General features: G+C 40.7%; 1 protein-coding gene across 1 annotated transcript in view; it reads left to right on the top strand.

Moving 5' to 3' along the window:
- Positions 1-19,731, top strand: part of ITGA9 (integrin subunit alpha 9) — a 241,550-nt gene that overhangs the window by 164,575 nt on the left and 57,244 nt on the right. Inside the window, exons 19-21 of the mRNA XM_063404980.1 lie at positions 12,948-13,034; positions 14,441-14,520; positions 18,540-18,629. Of these exons, the coding sequence (XP_063261050.1) occupies positions 12,948-13,034; positions 14,441-14,520; positions 18,540-18,629 (257 nt within the window). The remainder of the gene's footprint in view (positions 1-12,947; positions 13,035-14,440; positions 14,521-18,539; positions 18,630-19,731) is intronic.

Below are 19,731 nucleotides of genomic sequence, written 5' to 3'. Positions count from 1 at the left end.
GAAAAGAAAATATATTTTAAATAAGGCTGTTTCAGTATTCAAGTGCAGTGGGTAAGGGGTTATACCTTTGCATTTCAGCATTGTCCCTAGGTTTCAAGGTATTCATGATGTTAAAAGGGTTTTTGGGGAAGATATCCTAATGCACACTGTGTTTGAGTGTCTGAAAGAGAAAAACCAAAATCCCCAAACCTATGTGTGTTTCAAGGAGGCATTTCCTGGGGTTTCAGGTTTGGCTTTGGTTGTTGGGGGATTTTATGTTGAGCTAAGATTTATAAATTCCAGGAAAATGTCCAGCTCATTATCATTGTTATTACCTTAATGATATTCTTTACAGTTGAAGTGAAGGATGGGAAGGACAGGAGGGTAGGGTAAGACTTGATTTTATTGATTGTATTTCCTCATTATTTATTTGGTTCAAACTGTGAGTTGGGGTGGGTGTTAAATTATTTGTGAGGGTTTTAGTTTACTTTTTCAAACTACGTGTAGTTGATGATACTTGAATTTTTTTACTGAACTCGTTATGAATTTAAGCATTGCGTTATAACACTAAGAGTGAATACCTATATTGCAGTTGAGTACACCAATATTCATTATAATTGAAGCCTTATACACAAAAGGTTGTCTTACTGTATATCTGGGCATATATTATCCATGTTTCAGAAGTGCAGCTAGAAAATGAGTATTGGCTAATTAGTTTGATTTCTGCCTTTTGTTTCCTGCTTTTAATTTTTGGAGCAGCATGTTTGAAAGATAGGTTTTTGTTGTCAAATAAAAATGTGTATAACTGTTGGATTTTCATGGTAGCAGGGAGGGCTGTAGGAGTGGCTTCTCAGAGAAGCTGCTGGAAACTTCCCCCATATCAGCTTCCAACGGAAGCTTCCCATGTCAGTCAACTCCATGACAGACCCGCTGCTGCTCAAGGCCAAGGCAATCAGAGATGGTGGTAACACCTCTGTGATAATATATTTAATCAGGAAAAAAGTTATCATGCAGAAGTAATTGTGGCCAGAGAACAGTGAGAACATGTGAGAGGAACAACTCTGCAGACACCAAGGTGAGTGGAGAAGGAGGGGCAAGTGCTCCAGATGCAGAGCTGAGAATTCCATGCAGCCCGTGGTGCAGCCCATGGTGAAGCAGCCCATGAAGGAGACCCACACTGGAGCAAGTGTATGCCCAAAAGGCCTATAGGAAGCCCATGCTGGGGAAGTTTCCTGCCAGGGATCTGCAGACCCATGGAGAAAGGAGCCCACACTAGAGCAGGACTTGTGACCCTGTGGGTGACCCATAACTGTAACAGACGGTTTGAAGGACTGCGCACAATGGAAGGGACCCATGCTGGAGCAGTTAGTGAAGAACTGTAGCACATGAGAAGTTCATGGAGAAGAGTCTCCTGTAGGAGGGATTCCAAGCTGTAGCAGGGGAAGGACTTCTCTCCCTGAGCAGGACACAACAGCAGGAACAGCATGTGATGAGCTAACCATAGCTCCCATTTTCCATCTCCCTGTGCTGCTCGGAGAGCAGGAGGTAGAGCCCAACAAGGAGGGAGGAGTAGAGAGAAGGTTTATTCAAGATTTGTTTTATTTCTCATTATCTTGCTCTGATTTTGATTTGTAATAAATTAAATTCATTTCCCCACTCAATTAATTTCCCCACAGTTGAGTCTGTTTTGCTGGTGATGGTTATCGATGAGTGATCTCTCCCAGTCCTTTTTCAACACATGAACCTTATGTTGTGTTTTCTCTCCCTTGGGCAGTTGAGGAGGGTAGGGATATAGTATCTTTGGTGGGCACCTGGCATCCAGCCAGGATCAAACCACCAGAGATTTCTCTATAGTAATTAAGAAACAATATCTGTGTTAATAGTGCATGCAGCCACAATTTAATAGTGTGAAATACATATGTGTGAGAGCACATGTATACATATATCTACATGTGAGGTGAGATGAAGGAAAGCTTACCCCAGACCCCTTTCTTCTCCCAATGATTTCCTTGTCTCTGATTTTTCCCTAGGTTTTTGGAGAGCATGGACTCATACAAACAACAATACACTGTTGTTATTAAGCTTATCATAATAATCCTATGCACAGATAATGAGAGAATAATAAAGATTTAAAAAATAAATGTTCATCCACATTTGCTTTTAAATCAAGGTGTAATCAAATGCAATACACTGACAGATTACAACAGCATACGTATTTTGGATCTACATGTCAGGGTACGAAGAATATAGGAACAGTGTATAATTCTACACATTCTTTTTCTTATTCTTAAGACTGAGTTTTCTAGATAATTGAATTAGGTATGGACAGGCATTTAATTAAACACTTTTTCTGGAGTTTTATAGAGAAAAGCCTTTTTGTGGGACACAATCTAGATTACTTCTGAATTTAGCTGAAAGTGTATCAGAGATACTTTGTGTAATAGTTTTTATGATTGCTTTTTAAATATATCACTGTGGAGTCAGAAAATGATTTATACCTCAGTTTTCATTTTACTATGATTTTGTATGTGGAACTTACCATGGTTTACTACATAGAAGTTGACTTATGCTTGGTACTATATTGGTGTATTTGCTAGCCAGTGCAAAGTTTTTAAAAGGCATGTCTTCAAATTTTTATGAGCAAAGGTTTTATCTTGATTGGCAAACTGATAGTACATTACTAAGTAGGCACCTTTTTGTAGCAGGCATCTTTTTGTCATGCTTTGGTTTATGTGGATCGTGAATTTTTCCCATTCTCTACCTAAGTATCCATTTTTTTGGTGGTGAATTGTGGCACATCCAGTTAGTGGCCAGTCACTAGTGGTGTTCCCTAGATCTCAATATTGGGACCAGTCCTGTTCAGTATGATGATCTGGATGAGAGGATCGAGTGCACCCTCAGTAAGTTCTAGATGACACCAGATTAGGAGGGAGTGTTGATCTGCTGTAGAGTAAGTAAGAAGGTTTTGCATAGGGTTCTGCACAGGCTGGATTGATGGGCTGAGAGCAATGGTATGAGGTTCAACAAGGCCAAGATCCAAGTCCTGCACTTGAGTCACAACAACCCCATGCATCACTACAGGCTGAGGGAAGAGTGGCTGGAAAACTGCGCAGAGGGAAATGAGCTGTGGGTGCTGGTTTGGCAGCAGCTGTACATGAGCCAGTGTGTGCTCAAATGGCCAAGAAAGCCAATGGCATCCTGAGCTATATTGAGAATAATCTGTCCACCAGGAAAATGATTGTTCCCCTGTACTCAGCACTGCTGAGGCCACATCTCAAATTGTGTGTCCATTTCTGGGCCCTTCATTACAAGAAAGAGCATGTCCAGAGGAGGGCAACAAAGCTGTTTGAAGGGTCTGGAGCACATGTCTTGTGAGAGGTGGCTGAGGGAGCTGTGGTTGTTCTGGAGACAAGGAGTCTCAGGGGTGACCCTATCACTTTCTACAGCTACCTGGAAGGAGGTGGGGGTTGGCCTCTTCTCCCAGTTAACCAGGAACAGGACAGGAGGAAATGGCCTCAAGCTGTGCCAGAGAAGGTTCAGGTTGGACATCAGGAGAATTTCTTCACAGTAGTTAAGCATTAGAATGGACTGCCTAGGGAGCTGGTGGAACGCCCGTCCCTGGAGATGTTCAAGAAAAAAATGGATGTGGCACTCAGTGCCATGGTCTAGTAAATGGGGTGGTTTTCAGCCAAAGGTTGAACTTCATGATATCAGAGGTCTTTTCCCACCTTAATGATTCTACTCTGAAGTGGAGAAATGTGTACATTAACACGTATGGGAATGGGTCATAGAGTCAAGCCCGGCCAAACAGCACAGTTGAAATGTGGCCATCTTCACAGTGAATGAGGGTCAGCTGTCCTAAGAGCTCTATGGGGATAATGTATCTTGGTGATGTTTCCTATATTGTTTTCTTGAAAAAAGTAAGTTCAGCAGTTCTCAGCAAGCAGTGAAAAGAAGTATTTAGTTAGCATTGTACAGTGGAAGTCAATATAAGCCTAATTGAGCTGTTAAAATGCGATTGTGGCAGCAAAGGAGGTGGAACTTCTCAGGGTGGCACTAGATCTCCATTTCTCCTTATATTTTCACCACCTACTCTGCACATCGCTTAAAAGATGAGAGGAACAAAAACATGATTGGTTTTGTTGACTGGTTCTGAAAAGTTTTTGTCTTTCCCTCTTTTCTCAAATATTTGCTAGGATCAGTAAGCTATCTGTAAAATAAGTTCCACCCAGGGACAAGAAGGAAGCAGTAAGAGGCTTTAATTAATCATAAAATAATACCCATTTTCTCAAAATAAGCAACAAATCTAAGCTGTTTGAAGCCAGGCTTGCTGGGTTTCAGGATGGGATATGCCTGCAGCATTTACTTGTGATATCATGGAATAGGACAGGAAATTCCTCCCTAATGTCAAAGAAAACTTTATTTTTCCCTCTATTTATTTTTATGAAACAACTATTGAGGTTCCCCAACCCCCTTTCAAGTTTATTTTCTGGTAATGAATCAAAGGATTGATTTATTTTTAGAAAACGGGTCCAGATGCCCCACTGCCCCACATCTTCATATGCGGATTTGGCTGTGTGAATGTCAGCATATGCAGGTATATCGTTTTACTTGCTTGTTAAGCATTGAGATGGCAAGGGTCAATTGGTGAAATGGCAATTCACAGAATTTATAATGTGTGACATTCATATTTCTTGATGTGGCTTGTTAGGGGAATATCTATGTGTTGAAAATAAAGGAAAACTTCCAGTCCCTGTGACATCTTTAAAACAGACCTTTGTGGTACACACATAATATCCTATTATTCCATTTTATAATTTGATTTGATATCCAATATTCTTTAATCATTGCATTCAAGAGGTAAGATAAACGCTAGTTTCATGACAAGGTCTAGATGAGCAAGTCTGTATTGAGTCTCTGCAATATCTCTCTCTGTAATATTTTTTCTAACAGGTAATGATTAACAGTAATCTTTGCATTGTAGTTGCTATTGATGCCTATTTATCGTTGACTTGGCCTTCATATTGTTTACATTATTGCTTGCATTCCACCTGTGTTTGGAAATTACCTACAAGAGAATAAATGTTTGAAGTTTGAGATCCAGAATTCTTATGTTAAGAGTAAAGCTATCTTAATTTCTTTCCATCATGAACATCTTTTTCCTCCTTTTGAGTGATCCCATTACTCACTTTGCTGTGTCAAGTGGTTAACTATACATGGAAGAGTTTCTGACCACAAGGTGCTTGCTTCAAGTTGCCAAGTAAACTATGTTTCCATAAAGCGAAACAAAAATCATGGGATTTTCACTCTGAGAAGAGAAACTCCTTGAAATGCTCCATGAAAATATTTCTGGACTCATGATTGCTTTTTAAGCTACAGCTACCTGTGCTAACTAATGCAGTCTATCTTCAGAGTTACTATCAGTAACAGGGTTATTTTTTCCCCAGCTTCCAATGTATACTGACAGCTTGTGAGAGGCACTGTGGCCTTCCCAGCTGGCCTGGTGCTACCTCTGAGTACTATCTCCACTGCCTTGGAAGGTGGCCTTAGAGAAGCAGTGCATCCCAACACTGTGCACAACTCTTCCTGTGCTTCCCCTCTGTCCAATCCCTGGGTTGTGCAGTACTGGGAGAGCTGGGTACTGATTGGAGTGGTTGTTTAAAGGCTCTGGGCATTTGGAACTCTTGAAACAGATGAGCAAAAGAAGAAAAATCAAACCCCAAAATTGCAGGCTCAGTTTTGAGATACTGAGATTTAGCCTGATGCCTTTGGCATTGGCTGTGGACTGATGGGGTTGGGAAAGATCTGTGCCTGGCAAAGTTCACTCCAGAAACATGGTAGAAATACTGTCTGCTCAGTTACTAGAGAGTACTGCTGACAAAGACACAAAGCAGACATCAGACTGCTAGTTATCTGAAGAAAAGGGCTTAAAGGGCTTTTGAGGATGATAATCAGAGCAACTTTTAAGAAGTATCTGAGGTAGGTCAGATGCACCATTTCAGTAATTTCAGATGATCTTGAATTATTGTGTAGTGCCAGTGTAGTGGTTTTGGTTCGCCAATGCATCAATTAATGTAGTCGATCTAATGCTGGCCAAATACCAGTGCACCCTCTAGAATTATTTACTCATTTTCTGCAGCAAGATAATGATTAAAATTATGATAATGATTAAAAGGAGAGCAAAGCAGGCTCAAAACATAAAAGGGTATAAAGAAAACTTTTTAAACAGAATTGAAAGAAAAAAACCAAGAAATCAGAATAAACCTTGAGAACACTTCTCCTCCCCCCACCTTCTCTTTTCTTTCCCACTGACAATGTAAAGACACAAAACCTGAGACTTTCAGTCAGTTTACCACCTTTAGAATAGTATTTCTTCAGTTCTCTTAGTGAGAGGTGTTGCTATGGTTTTTGGACGGCACAGAAATAACAACATGACTCTCTATGATGGTAAAGATGAGAGCAAACTTTATTCTTCTAAATTCTACTTTCATAGAGTAGTTCGGTACAAAGAACATGATTGGTTATTCAGTATCTACACCCTTTAGTAAACATTTCTTTCCAGTAAATACGTTGGAAAAACACCACCTGCGGATGGTTTCTCACTTCCCAAGGTTTGTTTGAATTCCTCCTTTAGATTTCTCAGGCTAACATGAGAAAGTTGCTCGCCTGCCTTTCACACAGACACTGGCAGAGCCTGAAGCCTAAATTCAGACCAATGTCAGGCCCACAGAGAGGAGTCTCTCTTGCCATGCTGTGGAGACTTCTCTACAAGAAACAGTTCTCTCGTGGCTTCAAGGTCGCAGCAAATCAGCTGCCCAGGAAAGGAAAATCTGTTCACAGTGTGAAAAGTCCCTCCCATGCCTTGCAGCTTTCCCACAGCTGCTTTCATGGGCCATGTCAACTTATGGGGTACTATTTTAAGGATAAGCTGTTCTAGCATAAAAACAAAAGTTCTTTTCATCCATCTCTGGGAAACAGAGGTTTTCTTCTATTCCTGGGGCAAGGTTTCTCATGTCTCTCATTTCTCTCTGTTCAAACTTCTTATTGGATCACAGTTACTTCAAATTCTGCTTGCTTCAGCTCTGGTGCCTCTGTTCATGACTGGGTTACAACACTACATCCCCCCAGTGCATTCCATGAGTTACAGGGAAGAGTCTGATGTATCAATCCTATCTTCACCATAGCCCCTCAAGAGAATTTCAGCCCAAGACTAAGGCATCTCCTCATTCTCCTCCCATCTGGGATTTGAGTCCTTCTTTACGGACCTTGATGTCTCTATGTTGTTTCTCTTCACGTCTTCACTCTTTCCTTTTCTCTCACTTGAGAGAGGATTGGTGTCTGCAAGTTTCATCTGTTCACTCTAAGAGTTAATATCTCACCTGGGCCTGCGGACAGCCATGTGATCTCTGCCAGGTGGTGAAGTTATTTCAGGCTGCACTGGGGGAGCTATGCCAGGATCTAAGGGGGCTGGGCCAGAACGGCCGTGGCTGCTCTGGCTGCATGGCTGCCCTCTGGCCCCTGCTGGCGATGGCTGCCCTGGCTGCATGGGTGTCCTCTGGCCCCTGCTGGTGATGGCATAGCTGGCCTGGCCCACCAGCCACGGTTGGAACTTGCCAGCGGCAGAATCTCAGCCGAGTGGTGAAGGGAGCCCAGCCTAGCCTGTGCTGCAGCAGAGCAGGGCCTGGTCCCACCAGGCCGCATGGGTCACATGGCTGAGCAGAGCCTGGCCTGGCCAGCGTCCAGTTACCTGTTCAAATTCTGGAAGCAAGAGAGAGCTTACCGCGGTTTGTTCATTTTTAGACGAGCCTTCACAGAGGTGTGTCCAGCTTTCTTAGTGGTTTAACCTTGTGTCAATATTCAAACCTAGCCAGTTGATTGGTTCTGTTAGGTCTGGAGGATGCAGTCCACACAGAGAATCACTTCTGTAACTGATGGATTTTCTCTTTAACTAAAACCAAGCTATGATAAATCACGACAGCCAGTCAGTTCCCAGTCAGAATTATCACTAATCCTCTTTGTGTTCTTGCAGTTTTAACATATCCTACAAAGCACTATTTTAGAGGACAATGTGGTATATGTGTGTGCTCTGAAAACAGATGCAGGGTTCCTTGGAACTCACTCTTGTCATTCTGCTTTTGTATCCTTTGGAAAACAAGCAGCATCACAAGAAAAAATCCTAACACATTAAGTAAATTTTCAACATCTTCAAAACAGGAATGTTCTGCCAGCATATTATCAAGCCTTGAGGACATTTTTTCATCAGTTCCAGAATGTATGAACTAGTAGCCAAGACTTGCAAGGAGGATTTTTTTCAATTTGAACAACAATAAAAAAAGACCTTTAATTTGAGTATAGCTAGGGAAAGAAAAATATAAACTGCTGGCAAATGTATTTTCTAGCAACTTGAGGTTTTTTCCCTTTTAAAAATATACAGATTATTTTAATAATTCCTCAATGAAGTTTCAATGTCTTTCATTGGTGGTTTTAATCAAAAGTTCCTTAAAAATAACAGGTAATCAGAAGAGTTTTTAAAAGTATGACATGAACTCTGGCACAGATAGTCAGCAGTATTCAGCACAATACAGAAATTACTTTAAGTTCAGAAATTATTATAACTTTCTATTGAGAGCCAAATCTAGCCTATCCTTTTTGCATGTTTAGTATTGTCCTATTGCATTTCCTTGTTGACTCTGCAGATGCATTATCCATTTCTAGGTTGTGTGCTTAGAAAAACAAAGAGCTAGCAGGTTATAAATGAGTGCTAGAATAGTTGAATTCACACCTTCTCTGTGAGAACACTGATGGATGCAAAATAACACAAATGACCTGTACTTTTATGAATTTTTGCTTTTGTTTTTAGTCATAATATTGTAGAAGAGTTGTCAGATAAAAGCCTGGCATTGGAGTACCAGTGTTGAAGGGCTGGGGAAGGTTACTTAAGGATATGTTTTAGGCAAGGAACGTGCAACCAGTCATGGGTGGAGATGAGTGGGGAGAAAGTTGAAGAAGTGGAATGATGACTGGATTGGCACCAAGGCCAACATGAGTTTAGAGGAGTTGTTCTACCTTTGGAGAAGAAAAGAATGATGCTAAGGGTGGGAAAAATAAAACCTGACTATAATTTTATGAACTGCCAGATCAGGCTCAGGAAGATTGGAGAGTTTTGGTTGGACATAAATGAGGGAGAGAATGGTCAGGTGGTACTGGCTAGTCAGTAAGTCATCCCATATGAGCTATTCAAGACTCATTTGGGAAAAAACCCATACGGGGTCTGATTTGAAAATGGCAAGTCAATATGAGGCTGAGGAAGTTTCAATATCTTGAACTTGACTGTTTCATTGCTCATGTTATAATGATGAGGAACCTTTTTTTTTCTATGATAAAAAAACTTTGAGAGAGAGAGATTGTGAAGCAACCTGAGCTTTATATTTCTTATAAACCAGGTCAACATTTGCGATGAAATAATAATACAGTTACTTGACTAATTATCTGTTTATCTGATTGACTAAGAGTATGCAACACTCTAAAATGTTTCAGAAAGAATTTTTTTCTAGATAAAGCTTCACACTGTCTTATTGGAAGGCAAACAGCCAACTCTTTTGGCTATGTTTTCTATGCAAACTAGGAACTACTATGAAGCTCACGGAGTAAGCTGAGTTTTTCAAATGGGTTGTATAGTCGTAGAGAAGCATTGCTCACTAAAAGCATGATCTAACATCAGCAAGAAGTGGTATCTGCAATTTCTGTAAGCCCTGAGTTGCACTGATGTACCCTATTTGTAAGATAAGACAGCACGAACCCTTCAGCCTCCTGGAAAATTGAAAAATTGTGAAAATTGAGTTTAGAGAGCTGACCATCATAGGAATCCCCCCCTTTTCTAGGAAGCTGAAATCTGATCTTACTCTGCTTGTGTTAACCCCTCCTTTGACCCAAACCCTAAAACTCTGCCTCTTCAACACCCTATAAAACCCCACGAATCAGCCCCTGTGGCCCTTCCGTTTTTCTGCCCCTTCTGTTCTCCCTTCCGTTCTTCCCCTCCCACATTTTCCTCCCCGTCCCCGATCTGGGGGTGGGAAATAAAAATGGATCCTCCTGCTTAACGAAAGAGAGCCTTGTCTCGTCAGTTTCCCTGCCGGTGGCTGTATCTCTAGACACAATGGTCACTGTTGCCATGCGATGCAACAGGAAACCACATAAAGAAACAATTTTCTCTCCCTCCAGAACAGCACACTGAAATTGAAGCTTGAAGCTAAACAGTGAGCAGTGAAGGAAAACCAAAATATTTACTCATTAGCTGAGCTTCTCCATCTTAATCACAGAGCATGCCAAGGAGTACATGGGAAAAATTTTCTGGGTAGTCTTTAATTTATAAATCTGTGGGAGGCTGAACCAGTATGATGCAGCCAAACTTATTTCTGCTGTTTCCAAAAGTTTTATTGTGCACCATTACTGGAATCACTCAAGTTGGAAGGGACCCATAAGGATCACTAAATCCAATTCCCTGCTCCTCATAGCACTCTCTAATTAAACCACATAATCCAGAGCACTGTCCAAATGCTTTCTGAGCTCTGACAGGTTTGGTGCCCTGACCACTTTCCTGGAGAGCGTGTTGCTGTGATTGACCACCCTCTCAGGGAATAACCTTTTCATACTCTCCACTCTGAACTTCAGTAATGTTGTATTAATATTAATCATTACACTGGACAGTATGCTAATGAAGCCAGAAAGTCATTTAAGTCAATCTTCCTGCATCTGTTAAACTTTTCCAAGCAACAACAGCAAAACCAGTGAATTCAATGTTGCCTTGTCATTTCCTTTTACAGGCTATAAAACCATGGGCCTTTGCCTGCCAGCTGTCTGGTCTGCAAAGGCATTGATGTGCAAAATGAAGATGGAGTACAATTCTTCTATTATCAATATTAGGTTCTCTCAATTATCCTGGTCTTTGACTTCTCTGAAGGGATATGGCCTTGAGGAGAGGAGACAGTCTCTTGGGTCTATCTGGCCATTGTCACCATACTGGACAGCTATGTAATTAGAAACTCCTCTTGATTAGGCGTTGATGGAAGAAAGTTCATAGCTTGCCCCAGTTGTCAAGGGACATTTGAATGACCTGGAACCAAAAATGTTTTCAGAGGAAACACCTGTGAAATTTTTCATTTGGTTATGGAGCTGCTAAGACTTTGTGTTCTCAATAACTCATACAACTTGAGAACCTTCCAGATTCCTGAGAGGAAAGGGCTAGTGAAAGAGATGCTTTGCCCATGAAGCACTTGTTTTTCTATTTTGTGTTCATTTAGAGGAGAAAATCTAACACATATGTGGATGGTAACTCTATACTACTGAAGCTAGATATTTGATTTGCTAAGCAGTGCCATCTTTAGTATTTCCAGAAATGAAAGCCTACTAAAGACTGCAAGGAAGCAAATCCATAGAGAAGCTGAATGGGAAGGTCACTCCTCTGCCATTTCAGTAGTATTGTAGTAATGTCACTCCATCAGGCATCTCCAGGTGTGCAGTGATTTTCTTCTAACATTTTGGCTTCTCATGAAACCAGTGAAATACTGTCCTACTCAGGTAAGAAACACAGTATTTGATTGATCATTTTCTAGAAATATGTGCCCTGATTTGAACCATGATTTTGAAGCTAAATGTCTGTAGAGCACTAATGTTGTGCTCAGGTCAGAATGTGAAAGGCAGGCATTTTCTGGAGATGCCTATAACCCACGTGCATGGTTCAGGAAGCTTCTTCCACTCGTGCTTGTTCCAGCTGAGAATGTAACTTTTAAGTGCATATTTGAAGTAATTCAGGAAATGTACAGGACCATCAGCTTTGAAAACTGCTGTAAATAGTGAAAATAGGTCAAATAAATCATATGTTCTGTAGCCAAGAGATTCTCAGCTGCATGTCTGGAATAAAATTATTTATATATTGAGATATCTAAAATTTAGGCATTTGTGTTATAGCACATATCATAAACACTATATTTCAGGTGATGATCTAATCAACAGTAGGGCCTAGAAAGGTATCTAACCCATTCTAAATTAAACATCTGCATTTGGTCTGCTGAACTGTTTTCTACATCCTTTTACTACCATGGGAGCAGTGACATGTGAATCACATAGCAGTCACTTGCTGTGTAGGCTCTTAAAAGCGTATATCAAATTCCAGAGCTTAATCACACTGCTAAAATTCAGTGAGATAAACTTGCCCACAGTGGCAGAGTATCAAACTGTTCCCTGATCATCTTGTAATGGGAATCTGGAGCTTGGCACTTATTTCATGGAGCAATGAAACACTCTCCATTCACCAGAAAAAATTCTGTTATAGTGGAGTCACTGTCAAGCAGGATAGGGCTGCTCTAACCTTTTGCACTTGAATTATTGACTGTCCATAGTCAACGTTCAGCATGAGGAGGTGCTCATTTCTCTACTTTATCTATGCCACTACTGTCTCACTAAAGAAGGTTAGTATCCATACCAACATGACTCATCTTGTGGACCAGAGCAAGAGATTAGGGCATTCTATGTCACCAGAACCAGATTAATTTTTTCTTCTGCATCTGTGTATGGCATGATTTGGTCACTGTCTCCCAACACTGTTCTCTCTTTATGCTACAGGTACCTGGAAAAACTAGCTTAGGAAACCTATATTCTGGATCATTTGAAAGCTTTCTTTTAATAACAGAGGGAAGAAGTTATCTGAGTTATCCAAGAATTTGGACTGATCTGCTGACTAACGTGTTTAGTCATGCAGTATTTCCTCATGATCTATCTCTTGCAGCAAGGTTCTGATGGCTGTCTTCTTCCCAATGCTGGCCTGACTAATGTGGAATAAAGAAGCATAACACAGTGCTGTGATGGGAAATACTTAATTTTCTATAGTTCTTCATCATGTTGCTGTTTCTTAGCAATCTTCTTATCCTCCCCAAATCTGTAATCTTATGGTCTTTTTTATTTTCTTGCAGGAAGAACTGGGCATTGCTTGTGAGTTACTGGAGTCAGATTTCCTCAAGTGCAGTGTGGGATTTCCTTTCATGAGATCCAAATCTCAGGTAACGTTATGATATCTGCATTTTCAGATTAATGGTTCATTTACCTCTGTTTCCAAGGAGTGGCTGGAAAGCCAACTGCTCTGTTAAATGTCTGTCATTGATACTTTCTCTAGCTTGCTAAGCCAGATATCCAAGTATTTCACAGTTACAGAGACTAGCTGTCCTCTTTCCCACCAGACAGAGCCCAAGACAGTGCCCAGGGCACTGCAATAAAATGACTTTGAAAAATGATGCAAGAGTTGCAGCTGTGAAAAAATTACATATTTCCTCTGCAGAAAATTAGAAAAGGACTCTATCTTACGTTGCCTCTATGAGTTTTTTTGTCTTCTTTCACAATAAAGTGCAGCTGGATTTATATAAATGACAATGAAAATGCACTAATGGCTTTTTCAACTTATGGCCTTCTGGTAGATTTTTTAACAAGGGCTTTGTTCTGTAAGAGAAGATACACTCTCAGTGTTTAAAAATCCAGCTGGGTTCTTACTGCCATTAAAATGATCTATAGAAATGACAAGCCAGGAAAGTGAGAAAATGAGGAATAACTTAAGGATATATATATACACATGCACATATATATATAAGGATATAATGAGGATAACTTAACTGAAAAAAATGAGTCTGAAATTTTTCAGAAAGTTTCAATTTCAAAAGCAAATCCTTTCCATTTGAATTGATGTATCCTTTGATCCAGCATAAAGGTTTTTGTTTTCTGCTTTTTTAATTGACTCTTTTGTGCTATTTTGAAAAGTAAAAAATATTTTAAATGGAATTGAAAAAATACATGAAACAGCAAAATATTGTCTAGAATGTAAGAATGTAAGCCATTGAAATTACAGTGAATTTGGACACTGTTTGGAGTCTGTTTTGGAGTTAGACAGGGGAATCACATGGAGAAATTCATTAAAGTAAAATTTGTATTTCAAAATTAACACCTGTTTTCACCCATTATGAGGGGTAAATGCTGCTTTAGCTTGTGCCACTTGCTCCAAGTCTCCAAGTGCAGGCCTGTGGCGTGGCGTTTATTCCTCCAAAAGATCTCTTCATCAGCAAATATCATATAGAGTGATGCTGAGATAGTTTCAGGTAGTGATCCTCCTGTACTGGAAGACTCATTCCCAGGCAGATGATCTCCTCAAGAAATATCTTTGAATGGCAATTCTAGTAAAGGCCATCTCTTCATGAAGGAAAACCCAAACCCTAAAGTATTTGAAGAGAAACACAATTATAATTATACAATTACACAGAGACTTAAAAGCTAATTTGCAGTGGAGGAAGCACTCTTACATGTATCAAAATATGCAACTTTTGTACAGTTAGGCCAGTAAAATATAAATGAAGTTTCAGAATAAATGCATTTTGAAACAATATGCAGTGTCTCTAAATACTGCTTCTCTTTTTTTGTGCAGTATGAGTTCAATGTGATCTTTGACACAAGCCGCTTGACCGGGCAGGAAGAAACACTTACCTTCCTTGTCACTGCCCAAAGGTAAGGGGAGCTTTATATGTATATTCTGTGTTATATGAAGTGTGCATTACGTGTGCTTGACAATTGCATGATATTAGCTGTAGATACATATATGTGTAGCAAATTAGGTTAAATTACTGGGTCTAAATGTATGTGTTTTGGTGATGCAGAGGAACTATGTATTGAAGCTTCCTGAAAAATGAAGTAGGATCATACATAGTTGGTTTTTTTTGCCAGGCAGTTGCAATTCTGAAGGATCATTCTGTATTCTCAGTTGAAAGCCTCTTGTGTTTCAGTGGCCACCTCTTTGGGCCACTCAGCTCACCTGCAGTTGATGATCAGCACAAGACAGACCATTTGTTCCAGCATTTGAATGAAATAAACATGCTGGGATGCAAACCAAAAAAGATAAATGCCTTAATCAGATGGTCAAGAATCCCACTGTTAGGCTCTAAAGTCACCTATCTATTTTTCCCCCCTCTGGATCTTCAGTGAGTTGTGACAGACTGTGGAAAAACATCTGGATAGGCTACTTCCCAAAGGGCACTTGAAATAGGCACTGAAGTAGGGTGTTGCCAAGTATACATGCATAGGCATTTTGTCTTGGGCAGGATGAAAGGTGTGATACATGCTCTGTGTCTTCTAAGACAAGAAGCAGACTGCATGGGTGATTCAGTCACAAGCACTGTCAGTGTCCGTATGGGAACCAATGCACAGCTGCGTTAACACTGGCCATGAACTGCTGCTTTGATGTGTTGGGTGTTTGACCAGTTCCTCCTCCCACTTACTGTGTAAATGAGCCAACTTCATATCCTTACGTATCCAAAGCAGGATCTTCAGCCTGAATTCTCCTTCCAAATGGGATGACACCTCTACAAAAAGCTAGAGATGAGAGACAAGATGTATCAGCTGCTGAGTAAGGCATAGTCCTGGCCTGCAGTAACAGCTGTAAGTGGGAACAAGATCCTGCAGCATGTAGGACTGGTATGAGACACTGAAAGTGAGACATGTCACCGTGTCTTGCATGTTAGCGAAGTTTTATTCTCCATCAGAAGTTCATCATGTGTTCAGATGACCCTGTGATGCTTCTCAGTCAGAGACATAAGTATCTGCTAAGTGAATCCCAGCAGGTGCAAAGATGGGTCAGCAGTGCTTTAAATTTGCCCAGCCAGTGTCTTCCAACCATGGATAGCACAGGACTTCCCTCTGTAACCTTACTCCTTATATTTATGTACCCTATCAGTGAGAAGTGTTAGTCTGTGCCTTTAGATGAGCAAGGAAATAAACAGTAATTGTTACACACTGAGTGAATGCTTAGAGGTGTTACAAGAAAGTTTCTCATTGTAGAAGGTTGATAAAGGATAGTTGTTTTCAAGGATGTAGCTGAATCTCCAAAGAGAGTAGCGCAGATCTCAATGCTGGTTACCCTCATTTTCTTTGTAACTTTAGGGAAATTGCTCAATTCCCTCACTGTCAAATGACTGTAACAAAATCTTTCTACCCCAAGAGTTGCAGGGAGCCCTGGGGTAAAGTCAATGATAAGGAAATTGAGAGAAAGTACCAGTGCTGCAGTCAGACTGCAATAGGTGAAGGCATTGTTTCCACACGTAACTGGAGCTAGTCTGGCAGAAATAGCTGGACAAGGAAGCTATGTTCATGCTGTCATGGGAAAGCAAGTGTTGCCCTTTAAGTGTCCACTTGAGCCTGTCCTGTGCAACTGCAAATTTGGCAGTAGAATCTGTGACAATATACTGGTTCAATAGTGGAACATTGGAGAAAGAAGTAAACATTACGTTATATTGCTCTTGCACTATTTGGTTGTTTTAAAAAAGCAACAAACCTTCTTCTTTGCTTCCAGGTGTGAACTCTTTTTCTAGAGCTAGATTCGTTGATTCGTGTTCTCCTTTTTTGGCAGTACCTTTACTCCATTTGAAACAGATAAGAACATATCCATGAACCCTGTATAGAATTCTACTTACTTATTCTGTTTGCCACCATGCTATCTCAGTATTTATGATGGATGAGAAATGTTTCCATTTTGGACTCTACTGTGAGTTGGTTCAGAGGAAAAGCTTTTATTCCGTGAGGTTCTTCCCAGGAGTGAAAGTTTGTGGGGTTTTCTATCTGGACTATAGCTTTATCAGCAGACTACAGGCAATGTGTCAGTTGCAGAAAGCTGAGCTGTATTCTAAGCATGTATGTAGCCAGCAGGCTCTATTTTTGTAATCTGAGCAACTCATAATCTGCATGGTATCACTTGGGATGTTACTGCCTGCTGTTGCCTCAGTGATACTGTTCTCAAATAATATGATCATATCTTTTGTTTTGCCAGTTTGATTTGTGAGTAAATCCAATGAACTGCAAGACAAAAGTCATTCCAGAGTCACTGCTGAAGAAATTGGAAATACATGTAACATATCTTTCAAGATTGTTGTACTGAGCTGTCATCCAACAAGCAGACTCATCATCAGAATTAGAATAGTTGCAGGTTTTCGTGCTAGGCATGCATTACAGAAACCTTCCCCAGACTTCATACATAAAGTATTCACACTGAAACTAACTGACTCAAATGAGAAATAATTGCTCACTTTTCTCTTTCTTCTTTTTGGTTTTGGCTGGCTAAGGCAATTGCCTTTGACAATGTAAAGTGGAAGTGCTTTCATTTTGGCAGCTAAGTACAGGAAGAGGGGGAAGAGAGGGTGGAATTACTGAGAGTAATTATGGCCAGTTCATTGCAAGGGTCTTGCCTGAAAAACTGCTTGCAGTGGCAGCAAAATGGCGCTATAGTACAGTGCAGGTACATTGAAAACATTTTTTTCATTTAGTGAGTTGAGACCCTCTGTGAGGTGCGTATACCCCTCACAAACTGATGTGCAGTCAGACTGGAAGAAAATGAACACTGGCATGGAAGTCTAAATGTTCTTGTTTCCCTCCACTGTGTGTGATGGTTGCTGTAGTTTCCCACAGACATTTGAATTCACACCTTGTTCCAATATATATTTTTTTGTTATGAGCTGTCTTGGTTTGGAAGACAGGTATCTGCTAGGAAGGGGGCAGGACCTCCCTAGAGATGGAGAATTCGAATCCCCTCCCTCCAAATTATTCTAATTTGGAAAATTAAAGGGGCTTTCAGACAGAGGTATGGGGATAGGAATAACAGTTCTTTACTAGTATATATGACAAAACAACAAACAAACAACAACTACAGCATTAGTAATAAACAGAACCTTGAGGGCTTTCTTTCACAAAAAAGCCCGGGGCAGTTTCATCTTGGTGCCCCTGCAGGACTCCGAGAGGCTGAGGCTGGTGGAAAGTCCCAGGCTGGTGGATGAGATGAGGAGCTCTGCGCTGGTAGCTGGAATGGCAGGGGGTGTCCCGGCAGGACTTGGCAGTGCTGGGCTACAGAGTAGCAGGAGAATCTCAAAGCTCCCAAGAAGCAGTGGCGATGGGGGGGAGGGCTGGAGAAAATGAGCTCAGGATTCCCAGGTACACGAGCAGATGATGGTAGATTTTCCAGGATGAGGCAGAGGCAGAGTGATGGCTGTGAACTATTCCTGCAGCGAGGGGCAGCTTGACTGTCTTCCTCGATGCTGAGAGCAAGAGTGAGCCCCCCTCCCCCAGCTGTTTTTACCTTTCCCAAAGCTCGAGTTATCTCTCCCCTCTGAGGGACACTCCCAGAGACTTAAAAACAATAGGTATAGCTCTGTGCTGCCTTGTCCTTCAACTACTCTCTTTGTTCTGGCTAAGTACTGTCATTAGGGTTTCTTAGAAACTTATGGGAAAAAATTCTGTAAGTGAAAAAGAGGCAAATCTAACCCCCAGCATGAGCCTGTTCATGTCACAGCCACAAAACTCGTGCTTTTTGTGTGTGTCCTCTCCAAGGCTGGGTGAACATTCTTAAGGAGCTGATATCACTCAAACAGAGAGGCTCAGAGTGGCAAGAAAGGTGGTAACAAGGCAGAAAGGTGGTAACTGTGAAACTGTGAAATATTGCAAAGACTGTTGATTTGCAGTATGTTTATTTTTCCTTTCTGGCACAGTGGAAACCTAGAATGCACTGAATGTCTGCATGATAATACTCTAATCCTGTCAGTGCCCCTGATGCACGAAGTGGACTCATCCATCAGTGGGTAAGTATCAACCACCAAATGAAAACAAAAACTACAATAATAGTAATCATCATCATCATCATTATCCTAAGAATAACATCTGAGTGTCTTCAAGTGAAAAAATTAATTCTTCTCTTTGTTTACATGTAGCCAGACTGTTGCTTTTTCCTTGTTTTCCAGACTCTGGTCATTTAGAAATCTCATTCAATATCTGGAAATTTTACTAATTTCAAGACTGTACCTCATTTTCACTACCTTCTAATTAATGCTAAATAGTTACCATCACATTTACAGTAGGTATTTTAGTGACCATGCTAGAATTCAAGTGATGCTGTAGATATGATGGACTTAAAATTTAAACAAACAAGCAAACCACATCTTGTTCCTTAGAGCATATCTTTAGGAAATGGTTGAGAGTCACCAGGCCAAAGTTACGGTCAAATGTTCAGGAATTTTAAAGAGATTGGTGAAGTCTAGCTGTTTGCCTTTCTGTTTAATTTCACAAGCAGAATTTGCTTCTGCTTCTGTTTATTTTCCTATTTCCTGTATTCCCTAGTCTGTGAGGCATCTGACTACCAACTGCAGAGCATCACTCACCCTTTGACTTGAAATACTTGTATAACATGTAGCCATTGTGTCCTTTCCCTAAGGCTGCACATGTACGAGTTCCTGCCTTTGTACTTGAGGCTCTTCCCTTCCTCTTGGTATCACAATCTTAAGCCTAGAATGAAAGATTTGTGGTCAGTCTCAACAGTCAGACCATTCTTTAGCATAAACAGTGCTTTGAGTCAGAATTGGAAGACATGGTCACTGAAGATGAATTAGTATTCATGTAAGACTGAGAAAGCTGGCATTAATTCCTAAACTGGGAAAGCAAATCTCATCAATAGTGTCCCCAGAAGGTCAGTGTCTGTTTTAGGCACCATCTATGGCAACCTCCAGACTACCAAGTATTGCCTAAATGACCAGCGCAGGTTGGCATCAGAATTCAAATATTTCTTTGACCACTATGCTTGCTACATGTATAGAAAAAGCTTATCCTGCACTGACATGTGATTTGATTGAAAAGCCGAATAAACTCAGATGCAAGGCCTAGACTGGGTTTTGCCTTATAAAGCTCATC

The sequence above is a fragment of the Prinia subflava genome, chromosome 1 (genome assembly GCF_021018805.1).
Source record: "Prinia subflava isolate CZ2003 ecotype Zambia chromosome 1, Cam_Psub_1.2, whole genome shotgun sequence".
Taxonomy (NCBI): domain Eukaryota; kingdom Metazoa; phylum Chordata; class Aves; order Passeriformes; family Cisticolidae; genus Prinia; species Prinia subflava.
The sequence above is the reverse complement of the archived record's forward strand: the minus strand, read 5'-3'. Positions and strand labels throughout refer to the sequence as shown.